The 21,006-nt window shown below is 51.7% G+C and overlaps 1 protein-coding gene across 1 annotated transcript in view; it reads right to left on the reverse strand.

The window, feature by feature from the left end:
• Nucleotides 1-21,006, reverse strand: part of ADGRA2 (adhesion G protein-coupled receptor A2) — a 44,862-nt gene that overhangs the window by 6,732 nt on the left and 17,124 nt on the right. Inside the window, exons 3-13 of the mRNA XM_049865788.1 lie at nucleotides 7,945-8,016; nucleotides 7,554-7,625; nucleotides 7,346-7,417; nucleotides 6,891-7,054; nucleotides 6,201-6,414; nucleotides 4,967-5,131; nucleotides 4,142-4,340; nucleotides 3,437-3,586; nucleotides 3,168-3,329; nucleotides 1,866-2,090; nucleotides 1,454-1,670 (exon numbers count right to left, since the gene is read on the reverse strand). Of these exons, the coding sequence (XP_049721745.1) occupies nucleotides 1,454-1,670; nucleotides 1,866-2,090; nucleotides 3,168-3,329; nucleotides 3,437-3,586; nucleotides 4,142-4,340; nucleotides 4,967-5,131; nucleotides 6,201-6,414; nucleotides 6,891-7,054; nucleotides 7,346-7,417; nucleotides 7,554-7,625; nucleotides 7,945-8,016 (1,712 nt within the window). The remainder of the gene's footprint in view (nucleotides 1-1,453; nucleotides 1,671-1,865; nucleotides 2,091-3,167; nucleotides 3,330-3,436; nucleotides 3,587-4,141; nucleotides 4,341-4,966; nucleotides 5,132-6,200; nucleotides 6,415-6,890; nucleotides 7,055-7,345; nucleotides 7,418-7,553; nucleotides 7,626-7,944; nucleotides 8,017-21,006) is intronic.

Genomic DNA, 21,006 nt, shown 5'->3' on the forward strand with positions numbered 1-21,006 from the left:
GTGGGATGGAAGGTGGAGTCATGACAGAATAAAGAAATATGTGGGGTAACAAGGGGAGCCCCTGTGGTTCAGTGATTAAGTGCTTCACAGCTAACTGAAAGCTGGGCGGTTTGAGCCCACCAGCCACTCCACAGGAGAAAGAAGCGGCAATCTGCTTCCGTAAAGATTATAGCCTTGGAAACCCTATGGAGCAGTTCTATTCTGCCCTGCAGGGTCACTATGAGTCAGAATCAACTCGATGGCAGTGAGTTTGGTTTTTTTTTCAGTGGTGTAACTGGTCTGGGAGAAAAGATGCCAAGTTGGGTGGAAAAAGGAGGATGGGGTAGCAGTTGAGTGAAGGAAGAAGGATGGGGTAGCTGAGGGCATGGATGCAGTTGTATCTACCCTGAGCCAGGTCCCGAACTAGGTGGTGAGTCACATATGGTGAGCCCCTGTCTCTGCTCCCATTTTTCCTCCTACTGTGAATGCCTCCTCCCTGCCTGGATCTCCACCCACCCTGGTGTTCCTCAAAATCCTGGTCATCCCTCAAGGCCCATCCAGGTCAGTCCCCCCTGTGACCACAATGGCCCAGAGCCTTTTGAGAACACATCTTGCCTGGGCTGCCTGTTGAAAAGCCTCTTGTAACATCCCTAAGGTTGCCCTGGGATGTTATTTCGTCCTCCTGTTGCTCACCTCTGGAGAAAGATGTGGCAGTCTGCTTCTATAAAGATTTACAGACTTGGAAACCCAGTGGGGGCAGTTCTACTCTGTCCTACAGGGTTGTTATAAGTTGGAATCGACTTGACAGCAATGGGTTATTGCTTAGGTAGATGGTAAGCTTTGTGGGGGCAGGGGTCATATCCTATATGTTTTTATTCCTTGTTAACACCAAAGACCGTGCTATGTTTCCAGCAGACTCCCAGAACCCAGTTGCTGCCAAGTCGACTCAAACTCATGGTGACCCCATGTGTGTCAGAGTAGAGCTGTGGTCCACAGGGTCTTCAGTGACTGATTTTTGGGAAGTAGATTGCTGGACCTTTATTCCAAGGCCCCTCTGGGTGGACTTGAACCTCCAGCCTTTTGGTTAGCAGCAGAGCATTTACACCAACCAGCGACTCCTTCCAGCAGGTCATTATTGCTTGCACACATTGTGCGGGTGTGTGGGAGAGCAAGAAGTCTGTTGGTGTGTTTTGAAGGAGGTGGGTCAAGGGTTTGTGTTTATAGCCCTCTTGAAATTTGACAAATCTGGGATGTAAAATCCAGTATCTTTTCTCTACCGACCCCTTCTCTTTATGGCACATCCCTGCCTGGCCCAGACCCACCCACCTTGGGAAATGGTAAGCGGCCTACATCTCCTCTGCTAACTCCCCCAGGACACTAGAGGGCGCTATGCATGAGGAAACGGCAGGACGGAAGGGGACAGGGCAGGCACTTGGGAGGAATCCTGAGTGGTGCGGGGAGTTCGGCCCCTTACTGGTTCCTGCAAAGATGACCGGGGTAGCCACGCCGCGCCTCTTGCCAGGCCCAGCAGCTCCAGGGCGGGAGGTGTTGCTGTGGCTGCGGAAGAGGCGGCCATTTCGGAAGACGAGCAGTTGCAGGGTGCAGTCTGGGGGGCCTGGGGGAGCCAGGGCAGCCGGAAGGGATGAGAACAGACTGGGGGGCAGCTGGATGGAGGCCAGGGCCACGCTGTTCTGGGGGGACATGGGAGTTCCTCAGAGACACCCAGGATCCCCTAGACTCCAATGTTTTCCAGTCCCTTCGTCTGGCCTCCCATCCCCCACTTCCCACTTTTCTGGATCCTTCCTCCTCTCAGACCACGCCCCCCTCCCCACCACCAGGCACCTGGTCGGGGCACCTCCCCTCTTAGCCCCTCCCCCAGTGCCCACCTTGATATGGAAAGACGACAGGGAGACGTTGGGCCGCCCGGTGGTACAGCGGAAGCGGAGCTGCTGGTCAGTCGGGGGCTCAGGCTCAGGTGGGGGATTCTGGCCCGGGCTGCCCAGCCGTGCCACGGTAGCCCCTGCCTCCCTCCTCTGGAAGGCCGTGCAGGTCAGGCCCACGTAGCTGTGCGGCTTGATGAGGTAGGCCTCCAGTGCCACATTCCTTGAGTTCTAGGGACAGGAACTTGTCACCCCTCAATTTGAGATAGGACAGCCCTCTCTTGGCCTTCTCCTGCCTGAGACTGTGCAGTTCCCTCTCTGCATATCCTTTCAGGCAGCGTCCCCTGCGCCTTCATTCCTCACTGTCTTTTCAATGTCTGGCCACTCTTCTGTCTGCCAGAGTCTTACCTGCCCATGGCTGGCTGCAGCACCTTCTCCTTCCTCTGAGCTCCCAAGGCGCCAGTTCTCCTACTCACTCAGCACTTTGCCTTACCCTGTTCCATATCCTGCTTCCCTCTGCACATGGGCTAGTTTTGTTGGCCCAACTAAGCTGTAGAGCAGGGACATATCTTACCTTTTAATCTCCAGAAGTGCAGAGCATACTATCTTGTATGTACAAGGTGCTGTACTGTGGTTAAGTGGCTAACTCCCTCCCACACTGAACATGTCACCCCCTTCACAAGGAACAAAAGATTCCATGACGCCTCACTCAACGGCAAGCTGTCTGCGCTCTTACAAGCCTTCCTCTCATCCCTTCTACCCCTTTGACCCTTCCTCCTATTTGTTTCCATCAGGCTTTCCCTTCAACAAAGGAGCCCTGTTGGTGCAATGGTTAAGTGCTCGGCCGCTCACCCAAAGGTCAGTGGTTCAAACCACTAGCGGCTCTGTAGGAGAAAAGACCTGGCAATCTGCTCCAGTAAAGATTACAGCCCAGGAAACCCTATGGGCCAGTTCTGCTCTGTCCTATAGGGTCTCTGTGAGTCGGACTCGACTCGACAGCACACAACAACATCCTTTCAACTCCATCTCTCACCATAAAGTCTTCTATAACTTCTCCAGTGTCACTGACTTCCCTCTCCTTTGCTCTTCCCCAGATAACTTAGAAATTGGTACTACACAGCTCAGCATTTGGTTGTGTATAGTGTTCCATGCTGGTTGGGCTCGTGGCAGGTGCCACTTGGAGTACTTGGTCACAGGGAGAGCAGTGTTTCCCTTCTCCTGGATGATGAGGGCTGACCCTGGTCAGCTCTAAGTCCCCTCCCGGTGCTACACCCGCAAGGAGCTCCCTCCCACGATGACCCCCTTTACCACAGAGATGTGCTGGGCATGGGGGCTGAGGGCGGCACCCCCGATGCGCTCCAGGGCACCCACGATGCCGCTGCAGGCCTTGTCCTCGCGCTGGGCCAGCCACAGCAGGTGCTCATCCACCAGCATCAGGTTGCTGGCCATGTCCACCATCACCTCCACCAGCTGAGAGGGACAGGGGAGTCACTGAGGGCAGGAGCGGGGCTTGGGACCCAGGGGGCCGGGCATGAGGAAGCTTGGGCAAATGGGGGTGGTTGCCAGTGGAATCTCACCTCTTTGATCTGGTCAACATAACCCAAAAATTTCCGGATCATCTGAGCCACATAGACTACATCCATCATGTCTGAAAAGCTGGTGGCCTCGGCCGTGTACACTCGCAGCTGGTGGGCTAGGGTCAGTGCGTTGGAGGCGTTGATGGGCATCTGGGGGTGATGGAGGAAGAAAGAGGGTCATCCTATCCTGTTCCTCTTCGGCCCAGAATCACCCCTAGGAGGCTTTTCCTCTGGGCTGTAGGTCAATGCTGCCTTGCCTGGGGGAGGGGATGGCACCACCAGCTGGGGCTAATCAGGATCTGAGGCACGTCTATGGCAATGAGCCGATCTTGGCTCACGGTTGCCCACTTTAGCATCACTGGCCTGAGGATGTAGGGCTACTTCATTCATTCCTTAACTTCCCCCCACCCCAAAGGCTGCCCTTGATCTGTTGGTGGATAAAAGTGGCAGTGAGAGTGGGGTATAGCTTGAGGCCTGATCCACACTTCCCTAGTCTGAATTCCCCAAAGGGCTTGGGCATGGAGGAGGGAAAGGTGGCAGACAGCACCCAGTGACAAGATGCAGGCCCACACAGCCTCTGTGTGTACACCAGGGAGCTGTGGAGGGTGGGTCCCCTTGCCCCGTGGCATCAGTAGGCTTCTTCCCTTCCTGATTCCCTGAACCAGAGCTGATGGGGTGCCCCTCAGCCCATCCTCCTGGCCTCACCAGCACAAAGGTGTAGAGCACCCGGGTGATGTCGTTGGTGTACAGACAGTGGGAGTAGTCCCCAGGCTCCCAGCGGCCAGCGCGGTCACACCGGCGGGAGGCACGGGTGCCTGGGGCACCCCCGCTCAGGGGCACTGAGGTGAAGGGGTACTGCAGGCAGGACTGGTAGGCTGTGATGCCAGCCAGAGTTCGAGGCCACCTGGAGGCAGAGACAGGGAGGAAGCAGATGACCCAGGCTCCTCAGGGCAAGGGCCCCACCCTTAGCACTGTGATGCTAGACTCCCCCCCCGCCAGGGACCTTGGGAAGAGTCCAGGAGAGAGGGCTTGGATTGGCTGTAAGGGGGTTTCCAAGCTCCACTTCTAATTATGTGTTTGTTCTGACAGTGATATGGGGGCTAGACTCAGAGACCTAAATTCAAGTCCAAGTTCTTCCACTTATTAGCTATGGTCTTAGGCAAGTCACTTATTCTTTCTGGGCCTCAGTATTCTCAACCATACAATAGGAGAATAATGCCTACTCCACTTAGCTGAGAGGGCCATAGGAATATTAAAAGGTGATACCCTTGTGGGAGAGCTTTGTAAACGGTTTTAAGTGAGGAAGCAAATAAAAATCTTCAGCTCTGTGCAGCACATCGAAGAGTGAGTTTACACATAAAGCTAAGGCCTCTCTAAATGTAACCAGGGGACTCAGGGCTGAATGACAAAAGATGATGGGAGACCCAGTTCGACTGTAGTCCCAGGGAGGGGGGTGCTGGGGGCCCTGGGGGCAGCTTAGGGGATAGAGGCTGGCTCTCCAGGGAAGCCCTCTGTAGAGCAGACCCATACCTGAAGTCTCCGCGGTTGTTGGCGACGCGCTCGGCAGGGCAGTAGGAGGCGGAGGTCTCCAGTACCACTATCTCCACCTTCTTGCTGGCGTTGCCCTGGACTGTGGACACGGAGCACTCCCATTCGCCTGAGGCCCAGAGGCCGATGTGAGACAGGGTCAGCTCACTGTGGGTGGAGGGGCTGGCTCAGTAAGGCACTGGAAGGCCCCGCCCCGCCCCTTCCCTGACAACACCCAGGCCAGTCCACGCATGGGTGCCATGTTTTGGGGTGCGCAGGGCACTAGCTTCCAGTTCTTTTTGTTGTCGTTAAATTGAGGGAGGGATACAAGTACGTACTCCTTTTATTCTGATTATGAGACTATTTTCTGAGCTTCAGTTTCCCCACTTTATTATGGAGATAAAAGAGCCTTGGTGGAGCAATGGTTAAGCACTCAGCTGCTAACCCAAAGGTTGCTGGTTCGAACCCACCAGTTGCTCTGCAGGAGAAAGACCTAGTGATCTGCTCTTGTAAAGACTGCAGCCTAGGAAACCCTATGAGGCAGTTCTACCCTGTCATATGGGGTCGCTATGAGTCAGAATTGATTTCCTGGCACCTAATGAGAACCCCTGGTGGTTTAGTGGTTAAGAGCTACAGGTGCTAACCAAAAGGTCAGCAGTTCGAATCCACCAACCGCTCCTTGGGAGCCATATGGGGGCAGTTCTACTCTGTCCTGTAGGGTCACTATGAGTCAAAATTGGCTTGCTGCAATGTTTTTGTTTTTTTTTTTTAATGACAACAACGGAGCCCTGGTGGTGAAGTGGTGAAGAGCTCAGGCTACTAACCAAAAGGTCAGCAGTTCAAATCCACCAGCTGCTCCTTGGAAACCCTATGGAGCAGTTCTATTCAACAGAATTTTTTTTTTTTTTTGTAATAAGAACATTTTGAAGACAATACCTCTCTCTAGGGCCTATTGTAGAGATTAAATCTGATAAAATAGGTTAAACCAACTACATACATTATAAAAACACTAAAGAAATGTCAACAATAATTTTTTTTCTATCAGGCATTTAGTTTCTATTCTGTATTCAGACCATTTATGACTTAGTCTGGGGCTCCCATAAACACGCATACACATGCACACAGGAACAAGTGTCCAGGGACATGGCTGGGCATAGCTCTTTTGGTGGGGAGGTGATGGGCACTGTGGCCACCCCTCGCCCTGCGGTGGTCTGCGAAGGGGTAGCAGAGCCTGTACCTGGTGATAAAGGTGCAGTCGTGGATGAGGCTCTCCCCCAGGAGGACACCAGCCTGCTCATCGCCCTCCACGGGAGCCCGGTTGTGGTACCAGTGGATGCGGGTATCATTGCCCAGGTAGCTGGCAGAGCACTGGAAGGGCAGCCGGTCCCCCTGGAACACCACTTGGCGCAAGGAGGGGATTAGGTGGTGTGTGTGCAGCTCCAGGGCCCCCTCTACGGAGGAGACAACGCAGTGAGGCCTGTGTATGTGTCTGCCATGTTTGTGAGAACCCAGGGGGCAGGGCCAGGCTCCCTCTGTCTCTAGCCCACACCAGCTGAGGAAGGAAAAGGGTCAGGAGAAGATCCAGAGATAAGAGCAACGGAGAGGAGCAGGCCGTTTGGGGACAAATACAAGCGCTTCTTTGCACAGCATACTTGTTACCCCACAAGGTGGGACCCGATAAAAACATAAACAAGCAGCCCCAAAAGAAGTTTAAAAAAACTGACAGAGATCCAGTGAGATCTGGGGGAAGAGGCTGCCCTGGAGAACATGCCCACGGCCCAATAACACTTAAGGCTGAGACCATCTTGGGCAGATCGGGCTGTGGGCCTGAGGGAGGGGTGGGGCTGTTGAGAGGGAGTCCAGGCCATCGTATTGGGCCCAAGGGGCAGTCAGGGTCCTCAGGAGGTGGAGGGAAGGGACTGCTCACCGCAGCGGAGCTGAGCCTCCTGGAGGCCACCCAGGGCCCGAGTGTGCAGGGCACTGGGGTAGGAGCAGCGTGTGCGCTCTGACAGCTGCAGGGAGTGATTCCGGGCCCAGGAGAGCAGCCAGCGCAGGTGGCAGTCGCAGGTCAGGAACTCAGTGCCGAAGTCCCTGCAAAGAGTCATGCAGCAGAGCAGAGGGAGTGTGGCTCATGGGGGTGGGGGGGATGGGGCCACAGGAAGAGGATGAAGCTGGACATGGCTGGAGGGCACAGACCTGGGTATGTGTGTACCCCCTAGCTGCCAGGCGATCTTGGGAAGTTGAATATGGTGCAGTTTCAGGCACTGTATGTCCTACCTACTCATAAGGCTGGCCACGGGGGCCCCAGTGCTTAGGTGTCTCCCTCCTGGGCAGAGGAAGGGAGCAGGGGTCTGAATCTGTGGGCTGGGAAAAGATACTCACACAACCTTAAGGGCTGGCAACTCATCAAAGACCCCAGGCTGCAGACTGGAGAAGATGTTCCCAGATATGTTTCTGCAGGAGGCCGGGAACAGAGAGACAGGGTCTTAGGTCAGAGAAGGGGAGAGGTGGAGGGGAGACCTGCAGGGACTTGGTGCTGCCTTCTTCCTCCCAAGCCCTCCTTCAGGGTGAGCCCTCTTCCTTCACTCACAGTCGGAGAAGCCTGGGGAGGCCTTGGAAGGTCTCAGAAGTAAGACAGCCAATCCGGTTGTTGGAGAGATCTCTGGAGAGACACATATAACCTCAGCTACTTGGCCACATGGTGGCACATGGGTCTGCTGTGTGAAGGACACAAGTGTGGCTGGGGCTTGCATGGAGAGAGGGATGAAAACGGAGAAGGCTTGGAGCCAGGGCCACATCTGAGCTTGAAATGTCCACTTGTTTGACCCCAGCCAATACCGTGTGTGGGAGCAGGAGGGATACCAGTGGGTAGAGTTGTGGAGAAGGGATGGTGGAAGGAGTAGTTGCTCATTGGATTTAAGGAACTTTCTCCAGAGATAGGAGGAGGGGCTGAGGGGTTGGGCATAGGACATGCCACTCACAAGCGCTTCAGCTCCCCCAGGCCCAGGAAGGCACCAGGCTGCACCGTGCTGATGACATTGTTCCTCAGGTCCCTGTGGGCGGCAAGTGGGGAGGCCCTCACATTTCTTCCTGAGGCCACACTGCTCCCCGGAGGCCGATATTCTCATTGTCACCAGAGTGTTGAGTTTCCTTAGGACTCAAAAATTTTATTTCCTTCTAAACCTCTGTTCTTCTCAGCACTGGTTGAGGAGGTTGGATTAAGGAACCCTGCCTTCAGACGATAAGATCCCTAGGTGGCAAAAACGGTTTGCATTCAACTGCTAACCTAAAGTTTGGCGATTCAAACCCACCCAGTGGCACCGAGGAAGAAAAGAACTGGCAATCTGATTCTGTAAAGATTACAGCCAAGAAAACCCTATGGAGCAGTTCTCCTCTGTAACACATGGGGTTGCCACAAGTTGAAATCGACTCAACGGTAACTAACGACAAAAACAACCCCTCAGACAGGTCTCCTCAGCCTTCCTGACTACCATCAAGGGGTACTGGTCAGAAAAAGGCTAGAGAGGAGGTAGAAGCCTAGAGATGGGATTGGAAAGACCTTGGATAAGGAAACAGAACATGGTGGAAATAAGGAATGGAGGAAGCTCTGAACTAGGAGTCAGGAGGCCTTAGTTTCCCACATCACTCTCCTCTGAGCTGCCCTGAGTATCTCACGGGGTTGCCATGAGAATCCTTTGGAAAATAGGTGCTATAGTTTTTTGTAAGTTGCTATTCGAGGTCAACTCTTACTGAGTTTGGCCACAGGGAGGTATTTTTGCAGCTATGTGATCCCTGCATCTGTCTCCATTTGACAGATAAGAAAATAGGTCATGCAGCAGCTGCGTGACCAAGTGGACTCTGACCTGAGTCCCCGACTCCTGGACAGAATTGCAAATCATCTGGTCCAGCCCCCTCATTTTTCAGATGAAGATGCTGAGGCCCAGGGAGGGTGCAGGCTTGTTCAACATCATGGGCCCTGTCTTCTACCCAGGGTCTCATAGGAGCCCACAGTTCTGAGGGAAGGTGGAGAGGAAGCACAGCCTCTGGGGTGAGATCAAGCAGGTCGCCCATTGCCATTGAGTTGATTCCGACTCATAGGTGACCCTACCTATAGACAGAGTAGAACTGCCCCATAGGGTTTCCAAGGAGTGGCTGGTGGATTTGAAGTGCCAGCCTTTTGGATAGCAGCGGAGCTCTTAACCACTGTGCCACCAGGGCTCAGCAGGTCACAGACAGGACAGAAGATGGCTTGTGGTACTCTTAGGGCTCCAGGTGCTGAGCTCCACCCACCCTCAGGAGTCAACTGCAGAAGAATTTTCAGAGTGGCTTCTGTCCCTTAGCCTGGCAGCTCAAACTCAACCATGCTGCCACAGTGCAACTCCCAGCAGGGGCAGTGCTGAAGGGACAGCTCCGCCCACTGGGGACCTACTTGGGCCCAGTCCAACACCTGAGCCAGCAGCCCTCCCTCCAGGTGTGGAGGCAGAAAGGACCACTGAGGACTGAGTGCTGGCGCACTGGACTTCTTCCCCATCCTCATCCTCTGTGCTGGACACAGCAAGGGGGAGAAGTGCTTAGAGGACTAGGGGTTACTCACCCACCTACTCAAGGGCAACCTGTGTATTTCCTGGGCCAAACCAAAACAGGCTGAGGGCCTGCAGGACCACTTACCAGGAAGCCTCCCTGCTCAGCCCAGACTCCCTCTCCTGGGACCCTCGATGGAGCCTGCAGCCACCCTGCTTGCTCCCTATGTTCCCATGTCCTCCCTGCCCCCACTCAAGCACCCAGGGGATTATGAGGCAGCAGGGTGGGGATTCTTGGAAAAAACAACATGTCAAAATGGCCTGGGGCCTGTGACAGCAAGATGGGAGATTGACAAATCTGAGGCCAAGGCTCTGCTCTGCCCCTACCCCTGCCCAGCCCAGACTGAGGGAGGAGGCTCTCGGCTCTGCCTGGCAAAGCCTCAGGGGCATCTCTGCATTACAGGCAGGAGAGGGTTAACAGAGCAAGCTGGCTCCCTGCCTTGGGGAGAGGAAGTGGGTGTCCAGGATGGGGAGGTGCTGTCCCACCAGGAGGCCTGTTTTCCGCATAGTCCCAGTCAGGCGACATAAACACTCAGAGAGAGAGAGAGGAATTGAGAAAACACGGTGCTCAGCCCTGCCTTTGGCCAGGGGACCTTACACCTCAGCTCCCTCATACAAAGGACTTAACTTCCCTACCCCTGAGTCCCCTTGAGCAGGAAGGGAGAGCCACCAGGAAGGGCCAGCTTCCTAGGGGAGGGATGGCATCATACCCAGGCACACTGGGAGGTACCCCCAGTGCTGGGCACATGCAGGGAACGTGCAAGAACACAGACGCCAAAAGCACACTCACTCCATGCAGAGTGCAGATGGGACATGGGACCTGTGCCCCGCCTGCCCAGGGTCACCCTTCCTGCCTGTCATCTCCCCCTGAGCTGCCCAGACCCTAGCCCTCACTGCCCCTCCCCCGTGCTGGTCTAGCATGTGCCCCCTGGCCCCTGTTGGGGTCTGGCCGTTCTCAGGGCTCTGCCTCCCACCCCCATGTGGGGGACGGGCAGAGGGAAACACATCCCTCATTGTGTCACTTCCCTTCATGGGCTGCCAAGGGGCTGAGGCTGCAGCCCCCCACCCCTTCCCTCTTCGCTCACTTGTGTTTATTCTCATTTCCTCCCTGTCCCCCCTCACGAACCCCCACCCCGCCTGCCCCACTGATGCTTTGCAGATGGGAGCAAGGCGGCTGTTGGGCCCCAGCCCCTCTTCCTGCCCTCCATTTCCTGCAGCCCAGAGCCCTGCTGGGGCCTCTCTGAGAGGGGAGCTTCCACCAAGTGCTGGCATTTTTTCCATCTTGCCTCACACCCAGAATGGCTTCAGAGGTGACCAAGGTAGCCCCTGTGTATCGCCCTGCCCTGAGGAACCGGCCAGACCTGGATCATCTCCTGAGGCAGCTGGCGTCTCCTGAGAGAGCTGCTCCATCTCCTGAGGGTGCTGCTCCCCAGGCTGAGCTCTGACAGCCCAATGGTGTCTGGACCTTCTGGTCCCTATGGATAAAGAAGGCAGCTCTTGGCTGCACCCTTGTTAGGGACAGGAAGAAATGCTGCCATAGGATTTGGATGTTGTTTAGACTTGGAAGGCCCTTACAGATAGGTGGTTCTGAACTTTTCTCGCTTAGCACATCCTTTTGAAAATCTGATGTGTTCATCCCACAAAATATGCACCACATCCAACATTTCAGAAGGTTCATGGACCCTGGGTCAAGAATCCCTGCTCTGGATTGTCTAATCCAATCCTTCAATTTCTTAGGTGAGGTCAAGCGGGCTAAAGGAGCTTGTCCGAGGACACACAGATATTTCTATGAATGTGGACTCTCCTGCTCCTCCATTTGCTTCTACAGAGCTCTGTTCTTGGAACCTGGGAAAGTGTAGTGTGTTGGTGGAGCCTCCCCGTAACCAAGCAGAGTGGGCTCCCTTGGCTCTGGGCACACCCTCTCCCTGTCTCCATGACAATATGGAGGGGATGGACCCCCTAACCCAGAAATCAGCAGGTGGGTGGGAGTTCCTGGGTACAAAGCTCTTGCCTTTTTTACTGTGATGTCCTATGTCCTTCTTGGGAGAACAGAAACTCAGGAAGCTGAGTGTATGAGCATAAGCAATAAATGAGACCAACAAATTCAACTTACCAAAATTTAAAACCTTTCTGCTTCAAAGAACAGCACCATGAAAGTGAAAAGACAACCCACAGAATGGGAGAAAGTATTTGCAAATCATATATCTGATACCTGACTTCTTTATTGTCTGTCACTTTTATCGTCTCACTGTGGTTTTGATTTGCATTTCCCAAATGATGTTGAGCATCTTTTCATGTGCTTATTAACCATTCCTGTATCTTCTTTGGAGTAGTGTCTACTCAAATTCTTTGTCCATTTTTTAACTGAGTTATTTGTTCTTTTATTTTCGAGTTGTAAGAGTTCCTCATATACTCTGGATAACCAGAAACAACCAAATCCATTGCTGTCAAGTTGATTCTGACTCATAGTGACCCTACAGGACAGAGTAGAACTGTCCCATAGGGTTCCAAGGATATAAGGGACGTCCACCCAGAGTATGGAGCCCTGGTGGCACAGTGGTTAAGGGCTCAGCTGGTAAAAAGATGGAAACAACCTAGATGCCCATGAACAGATGAATGGATAAACAAATTGTGGTACATACACAAAAGGGAGTATTATGCAATGAAAAAGAACAATGATGAACCTGTGAAGCATCTCATAACATGGATGAATCTGGAGGGCATTATGCTGAGTGGTATAAGTCAATCACAAAAGGACAAATATTGAATGAGATGAGACCAGTACTATAAAAACTCATGAAAAAGTTTACACGCAAAAAGAAACAATCTTTGATGGTTACAAGGGAGGGGAGGGGTGGGGATGGAAGAATACTTAGACAATAGATAAGTGGTAACTTTGGTGAAGGGTAAGACAGTACACAATACTGGAGAAGTCAGCACAACCTGTACAAGGCAAGGTCATGGAGGCTCCATAAACACATCCAAACTCCCTGAGGGACCAAATTGCTGGGCTGAGGGCTGTGGGGACTATGGTCTCAGGGAACATCTAGCTTAATTGGCATAATATAGTTTATAAATAAAATGTTCTACATTCTACTTTGGTAAGCAGTGTCTGGGGTTTTAAAAGCCTGTGAGCAGCCATCTAGGATACTCCACTGGTCTCACCCCTTCAGAAGCAAGGAAGAATGAAGAAAACTAAAGATACAAGGGAAAGATTAGTCCAAAGGACCAATGGACCACATTTACCATGGCTTCCACCAGACTGAGTCTACTAAAATTAGATGGTGCCTGGCTACCACCACTCACTGCTCTGACAGGGATCACAATAGAGGGCCTCCGACAGAGCTGGAGAAAAATGTAGAACAAAATTCTAACTCAAAAAGAAAGACCAGACTTGTTGGCCTGACGAAGACTGGAGACACCCTAAGAGAATGGCCCCCAGACACCCTTATAGCTCTGTAATGAAGTCACTCCTGAGGTTCAGCCTTCAGTCAAAGACTGAACAGGCCCACAGAACAAAATGAGACTAAAGGGGCATACCAGCCCAGGGGCAAGGACTAGAAGGCAGGAGGGGACAGGAAAGCTGGTAATAGGGAACCCAAGGTTGAGAAGGGAGAGTGTTGACATGTCATGGGGTTGTTAACCAATGTAATATAACATGTGTACTAGCTGTTTAATGAGAAACTAGTTTGTTCTGTAAACCTTCATCTAAAGTACAAGAATAAAAAATCCTATGGAGCACTTAATATATATAAGCTATCATTTTTATCATTCTTAGCTGTCTTGCTTAACTGCTAACCAAAAGGTCGGCAGTTCGAATCCACCAGCTGCTCCTTGGAAACCCTACGGGGATTATCCAGAATATATGAAGAATATAGGGTCACTATGACAGGGAATCAATTTGATGGCACTGGGTTTGGTTTTGGTATATGAAGAACTCTTACAACTCAATAATAAAAAGAAAAATAACTCAGTTTAAAAAATGGGCAAAGAATTTGCGTAGACACTTCTCCAAAGGAGATATAGGAATGGTTAATAAGCACATGAGATGCAAATCAAAACCACAATGAGACAATAAAAGTGACAGACAATAACAAGTGTTGGTGAGGATGCGGAGACATTGGAACCTTTATACCTGACTAGTGAGAATGGAAAACGGAAAACAATTTGACTGCTAGGTATATATCTAAGAAAAAGGGGGAGTAAAGGGGAGTGACTGCTAATGAGTCAAGCCCTCTTTTGGGGATGATAAAAATATGACCCAGCAGACCTTCTGTTGGCCCAGGACAGGAACCATTCCCGAAGCCAACTCTTCAGACATGCATTGGACTGGACAATGGGTTGGAGAGGGATGCTGGTGAGGAGTGAGCTTCTTGGATCAGGTGAACACTTGAGACTATGTTGGCATCTCCTGCCTGGAGGGGAGATGAGAGGGTGGAGGGGGTTAGAAGCTGGTGAAAAGGACACGAAAAGAGAGAGTGGAGGGAGAGAGCTGGCTGTCTCATTAGGGGGAGAGTAACTGGGAGTGTGTAGCAAGGTGTATACGGGTTTTTGTGTGAGAGACTGACTTGATTTGTAAACTTTCACTTAAAGCACAATAAAAATTATTTAAAAAAAAATATGACCCAGCAATTCCACTCCTAGATACAGATCTAAGAGAAATGAACATACGCCCACACAAGAACCTGTACATGAATGTTCACAGCGGCATTATTTACAATAGCTATTATAATAGCTAAAAAGTAGAAACAACCCAAATGTGTTACATTCATACAATGGGATATTATTTGGCCATAAAAGGAGATACAGTGCGGAAATAATGCTACAATGTGGATGAACCTCAAAAATATTATGCTAAGTGAAAGAATCCAGTTACAAAAGACTACATAGTGCATGATATCATTTATATGAAATGTCCAGAGGAGGCAAATCCATGGAGACAGAATGTAGATTAGTGGTTGCTTAGGGCTGGGGAGTGGGACAGAGGGACGGGGGAGGAATGGGGAGTGACCGTTAAAGATGCAAGCCTTCTTTTTGGGATGATAAAAAGGAAATGTTCTAAAATTAGATTATGGTGATGGTTGCACAACTCGGTAAATATACTAAAAACCATTGAATGGTACACTTTCCACTGGTGAACCTTATGGCATGTAAATTATACCGCAATAAAGCTGTTCAAAAAAGAGTGAATGTGTGAGCACATAAGACAGTACGTGCCAGTGTGTGTGTGAACATTCCTGTGTGTGTGTGCGAGAGAGAATTTGTCTGTGTGAGGGAGAGAATGTGTGCATGTATGAGTGAGAAAGTTTGTATGTGGGTGTGTGTGACAGAATGTGTGTCTGTGTGAGAGTTTGTGTGTATGTGAGAATGTGTGTGAGTGTGTGTGTGTGAGGGAGACAATGTGTGTGAGTGAAGGAAAGAATGTGTGTGTGTGAGGGAGAAAATGTGTGCGTGTGTGTGTGTGTGTGTGTGAGGGAGAGAATGTGTGCGTGCATGAGTGACGGAGGTTGTATGTGTGTGTGTGTGAGAGAAAGAATGTATGTGTGTGTGTGAGAGAGAATGTGTGTGTATGAGTGAGAGAGAGAGGTTGTATGTGTGTGAGTGTGTACCATGTTCTGACAGGGTGTAGTAACACAAAGTTGGCTCCCTCTGCCCCCTGCCAGACCTCCCTGCTTGTGGGTTTGAAAACCAAATTATAGGTTCTGAGGCCACAGAGCAGCTTTCCCTGGGCCCTCCAGGACTTCCAGGGTTCATTAGAAAGTGGGGGCTGGCTAAGGACTGGGCCGGAACACCAGGGCAGGTATAGAGATGGTCTAAGGGGAGGAGAGGAAGAGGTTCAGGCCACGGGGAGGGAACCCAAGGTGGTATGGCTTCCCTCCCCACCCTGCATGCCCTCTCATGTCTGATATCATCCAGCAGGTATTTACTGAGCACCTAGACTGTGCCAGGCACAGGGGCTACAGCAGCAAACAAGAGCCTGTGCCTGCGCTGATCACCCTCCCTCCTGTGCCCTCAGTATACGGAGCCTGTGGCAGCTTCTCTGCCACATTCCTCCTGCGTGTCAGAGGAGATGGGAAGGGAGGGAGCGACAAGCCAGCGGCCTTACCCTTGGCCCTGCCCACAGATTAATGGAAACCACCTGGCCCATGAGCCGCACTCCACCCCTAGGCCCCCACTTGCCATCATTCCCAAGAGCATCTGCTTCTAATGAGCACCCCGTACCCGCTGCATACCAGCCCCCGGGGCTCATTAATCTCATTAGGCAATGACAAATCATCCTGGGGCTGACCAGGCTCCCCTCCCCAGGCCTTTCCCTCTGGCTGTCCCACAGGCCTCTGGGGTCTCGTGTCCACGCAGTTCCACACACTCGCACGCACGCTGAGTCAAGCGCCCTTGGCCTCTGCTAGGGGCTGCCTGCCCTGTGGTCAGTTCAGCCCCAGTCTGGGGGTGGGGGTTCCTTGGAGCCTTGCAAAAGTCTTCTGGTGGCTCCACACTGCATATGCGTGGTGGGAGATCTGGACAGAGATGTGAGCAAGGGTACGAAGGCTTGGAGGAATGAGCCCTCAGGAGCATTGTCAGCACTTAACATTTCAAATGAAAACTGCCTGCCCACAGTGGGGCAACTTTGGGCAAACCCTATGCCAACCAGGGGCAACCAGGTTAACATCTTGGAATATGGAACTCTTCAGAGTGGAAGGGGACTACTGCCATTTACTGAAAGTCCATGCTGTCCCCAATGCTCCGTGTAGGTGAACGCATTTATCCCCGTGACAACCTGGCCAGAGTCCTCACCCTCATTTTCCAGGTGAGAAACCTGAGGCTTGGCGAGGCACACAGAAGGTCAATGGCAAAGACAGGATTCAATGCCAGGCCTCTTTTTACCCCAGAGTCTGAGCACTTTCATCACACCCCTCCCCAGCCTGAGGGAAGGCTTTCCTCTGGGCAGCGAGCAGGCTGTGCCAGGCTGAGGGTGGCAGGATACAGAGAGGAGGGCTCAGAGGCAGGCCTCACCACGTCTGGGCCCTGCTGTGCCCTCCTTGGGCTGGCCATGAGCTGCCTCTGCTGGGACCCATTTCAGCTTTTCTAGCCCACCTGCCTGGCTGACCCAGCCCCACAGAGTATGTTCCCTGCCCCCACCCCAACCTCTCTGGAGTGTCAGTCCTGCCCTGATCTCATCTCAGGCACTTTCCCATTCGGCATCAGCTCTGACTCCCCTCCCCTTCCCCACACCATGCAGTGGCAGAAGTGTGTCTACCAGCCTATGGGCCCTCCCTCCCACCTCAGGGCCCTCCGTTGCAAAACAGGGACCATACAGGCCCACTTCCCACTCTTGGCTGGTAAGGTGACCCCTCCATACACACGTCTGCACTCCATCCATTCCAAAAGGCCAAAGGGGCTCTCAGCACAAGGAAGCAAAGTGTGCTTTTTCCCGGAGCCCCACAGATCTATGGGATCACTTATTAGACTAAGCCCCATCCCTCCCATAGGACTTGCTGCTTGCAGACGGTGGGATGTTAAGTTGCCATGGCCTCAGCTGCCCAAGTGTAGACATCTGAGCCTGACAGGACAGAGAGATCAGTGTTTCCTGAGGACCAACAGCATGCCAGGCCGCGCCATCTCACTTGTGATGAATAGGCCCACAGTCTAGGGGTCATCTGGTCCACTGGTTCCCAACCCTGGATAAGCATGAGAATCGCCTGCATACCTTGTAGAAAATTCCCAGGCCCCATCTGGTCTGATGAATTAGAACTTCCAGGAGTGGAGCCCAGGAGCTGTGCTATTTAAAAGCCCTCTGTCCACCCCTACGATAGTGGTGATCAGCCAGGTTGGAGACCCTGGGTTCCCCCAGCTCCTCCCCGTATAGGCAACATCCCTGGGAAGCTGGTGGGTTTCTGCTGAGCACAGCCCACGCCTCTGCCCAGCAGGTCTCCCCTCCTCTGTAAAGTCTGACCCCATCATTCTGGTTCTTTGATCTTTTCCTTCCCATAAACCACTTGTATCACACACCCAAGGACCATAGAATTTTAAATCTGAAGGCACCCTATAAATCACCTCATTCACCTCCCTCTTTTTACAGATGAGGAGACTGAGGCCCCCAACCTGGCGCCCACCTCTGCATTGCTCTGATCTCATCCTGCCTCTCCCTACCCACCGACTCTGCCCTTCTGTTCCTCAAACTCGCCAGGCATGCTCTGGACCGAGGGCCTTTGCACCTGCTATACTCGCTGCTGTCTGGGAGCCAGCTGGGTCTCCCTCCCTTCATTCAGGTCTCTGGCTCAGTCACTGTCACGGGCCGTATTGCATCCCAAAAAGATATGTTGAAGTTCCTCCCCCTGGTGCCTGTGAATGTGACCTTGTTTGGAAGTAGGGTCATTGCAGATGTAATTAGTTAACCTGAGACTACACTGTAATAAGTCGGCTCCTAATCCTGTGTGACTATGAGGAGACAGACAGATACAGAGGAAGATGGCCCTGTGAGGACAGTGGTGGACATGGGAGGGATACTGCCACAAACCACACAATGCCTGGGCCCACCAGAAGCTGGAAGAGACAAGGAAGGATTTTCCCCTAGAGCATTCACATGGCCCTGAATTCAGACTTCTGGCCTCCAGAACCCTGAGAGAATACATTTTTGTTGTTTTAAGCCACCCAATTTAGGGCAGCCCCAGGAAACGAACCTAGTCAGTCACCTTCTCAGTGAGACCTTCTTTGACCTCACTGCATGAAACAGACCTCAGCGCTTTACTGTCCCCCTTGCCCTACTTTATTTTTCTTTACAGCCCTTACTGTCTCCTCACATATTAATTATTTATTTGCTATTTTCTGAGTCTCATCAGGAGAGGGTAGGTTTCATGAGGGCAGGCACTTGGTCTCTTTTGTTCACTCCTGCGTACCCAGTGCCTGGAACGAGCTCGCACCTGGAGGGGCTCAGAGAATACAGAATGAATGGATGGAACAATTCATAACAGAGCAGGGGCTCAAACTCAGGGTTTTGATTCTCACTCCAATGCTCCTTCTCACACCCAGTGCTCCTCCCACATCAGTGACTCAGCATTTAGTCAGATGCTGTCTCCCCTTAAGCCAGTTGCCATTGAATCGACTCTGACTCATGGCGACCCATGTGTGTCAGAGTAGAGCTGTGCTCCATAGGGTTTTTTAAAAAAATAATATTTTATTATGTTTAAGGTGAAAGTTTACACAGCAAATTAAGTCCCCACTTACCAATTTCTACACAAATTATTCAGTGATATTGACTACATTTTTCACAATGTGTCATCACTCTCATTCATTCTGTTCTGGTTGTACCATTTTTAACCCCACAGGGTTTCAATCGATGATTTTTTGGAAGTAGCTTGCCAGGCCTTTCTTCCAAGGCACCTCTGGGTGGACTTGAATCACTAACCTTTTGGTTAGCACCCAGGCTCATTAGCTGTTTCCATCACCCAGAGACTCGTGTCTCCCATTATGCTCTGATTATTCTCCCAGTTTTCTCTGGTTGCTTCCCATGCTTTGAATGCACCTGCTGTGTGGTGACCAGGTAGAGCTGCCATTTCAGGATGTTTGCAAGGGTGGGAGGGGAACAGCTATCTTTTCATCTTCGTCAGAAAATGTACCCTCTGGAGACTGAAGGAGAAGCGGGGGAGGGCAGAACCAGTGGTCTTGGACCGATGGAAACAAGAGGGTGAGGATGCGAAGATGTTGCTAAGGCCACCAGAGGCTCAGAGCAACCAGTCACCACCCGCAAATGCTAAGAAGGAAGAGCAACTGCGGGCAGTGACTGGCCCTAGGGGCAGGGCAACGGGCTGGAGAGGCAGCTGTGGTTTGTCTTACTCCAAGAGATCTCTGGAAGGAGAGTCTGGTTTCCTGCAAATCAGCCTCTAAGACCAAGCCTGGGCTGAGAGCTGGGATTGGAGCCCTGAATGCTTAACTGCTTGTGGGAGAATAAAAAGCCTCCCTATTTCTTTATGTTAATGGTGGTAGAATAATTTGGAAAAAGGTAGTGAGAATGGTTGTACAACTTGCAGACTGTAATCAATGTCACTAAATTATACATGGAGAAATTGTGGAATTGTATATATATTTACCAAACACACAAACATTAAAAAAAAAAAAAAAAAAACTTCACTGTTTCTTGGTACCCAAGGGATTTTTAAATAGCAGCTTGGTGGCAGTCATTCTCCTTATTCAGGACCACCCTGTCTTTTGAGCTTCAGAACAGACAGTCAGAGGAGCCTGGTCACAGAGCTGTGTGCATCCACCATCATCAATGTCCCAGCCCTCTCCCAGCCCAGCATGCCCCATATAGACAGATCTGCTCTGCCTTTCTGGCCTATCACCCCAACTAACCCAGTTAGACCATCAGGCTTCAATCACAGCCTTGGAGGTTTGGGGTGAGAAGCTTTTCCTTCCACTGTTAAATGGGTGTAATAGAGGCCACCTCATGAGATCGTTGAGATGGTTAAAGATTTAAACACCAAGGTATGCAGACACTGCATCTCTACTACTCTCCAACACTCCAGCCTTTGACCTTCCCAACCTACTGAGTTCTAATCTATATATGGCATTGTCTGCGGTTATCTCAGGACTGTCTATTTGGTCTCCACTGGACATGAATCTTTGGTTCTTTTGAGAGGAGGTTCATACCTTATTCATTTGTATCCCTATTGCATTGGACGAAACCTTTTGGGCAAAATCATACTAGAAGGGGGCAGAAGCCCTGTTGGAGAAATTGGGAGTGCTTAGCAGGATGTGAGCAGAGATGGGAAACGTGGTTGGGAATGAGGGAGAAAGCAAGAATTAGTTTCCAGAGTGACAGGAGGCCCAGGCCACTTCTGTGGAGGGAACAAGGACTCAAAGCTATTGGACAGGCTGTGGTTCCTGGAAAACCCACAGTGAGCAGGGAATTCAGAGAGAGCTTGGTTTAGGTCTCCAGCCCAGTGCGTGTCCCACCTCTCCACAAGTCCTTCTGTGAATGTGACACTCTTGAGGGTGGCTGAGAGGCTGGGGCTTCTGTGTTCCTTTCATTTCCCAGCAATTTACCGCCACTAGTTCCTCCCCACTCACCCTTTCCATATGCGGGCCTTGACTAGACCTCAGGGGTTCCCAAACCCAAGGAGACACTTGCAGGCCAGGCAGGCGCTAGCACTTCTACTTCCAACACCAGCCTGTCCTGAGGTCTTCCAGGCAGCCAGAAGGATGCTGCTTTTGGTGGGGCGGAAGACTTGGACTTGATTCCTTTCCCTGCTCTCAGGCTAGGGCTCTGCTCCCTTGGTGCTTTGTTTGTTCATTTGTTTTTAGGGAAGGAGGATGAGGCCTCCTTCTCACTAAGCTTCCCTCAGTCTTGCACATTTCCCATTTATGATGGCCCCCAGCTGGAAGAAGGAGGCTGCTTCAGGCCAGCTAATAGCTCATTAAAGAGTGTTAATGAGTTCCCTTACCCCTATCCTTGCCTAGATCAGCAAG

This window comes from Elephas maximus, chromosome 22 (genome assembly GCF_024166365.1).
Source record: "Elephas maximus indicus isolate mEleMax1 chromosome 22, mEleMax1 primary haplotype, whole genome shotgun sequence".
Taxonomy (NCBI): Eukaryota; Metazoa; Chordata; class Mammalia; order Proboscidea; family Elephantidae; genus Elephas; species Elephas maximus.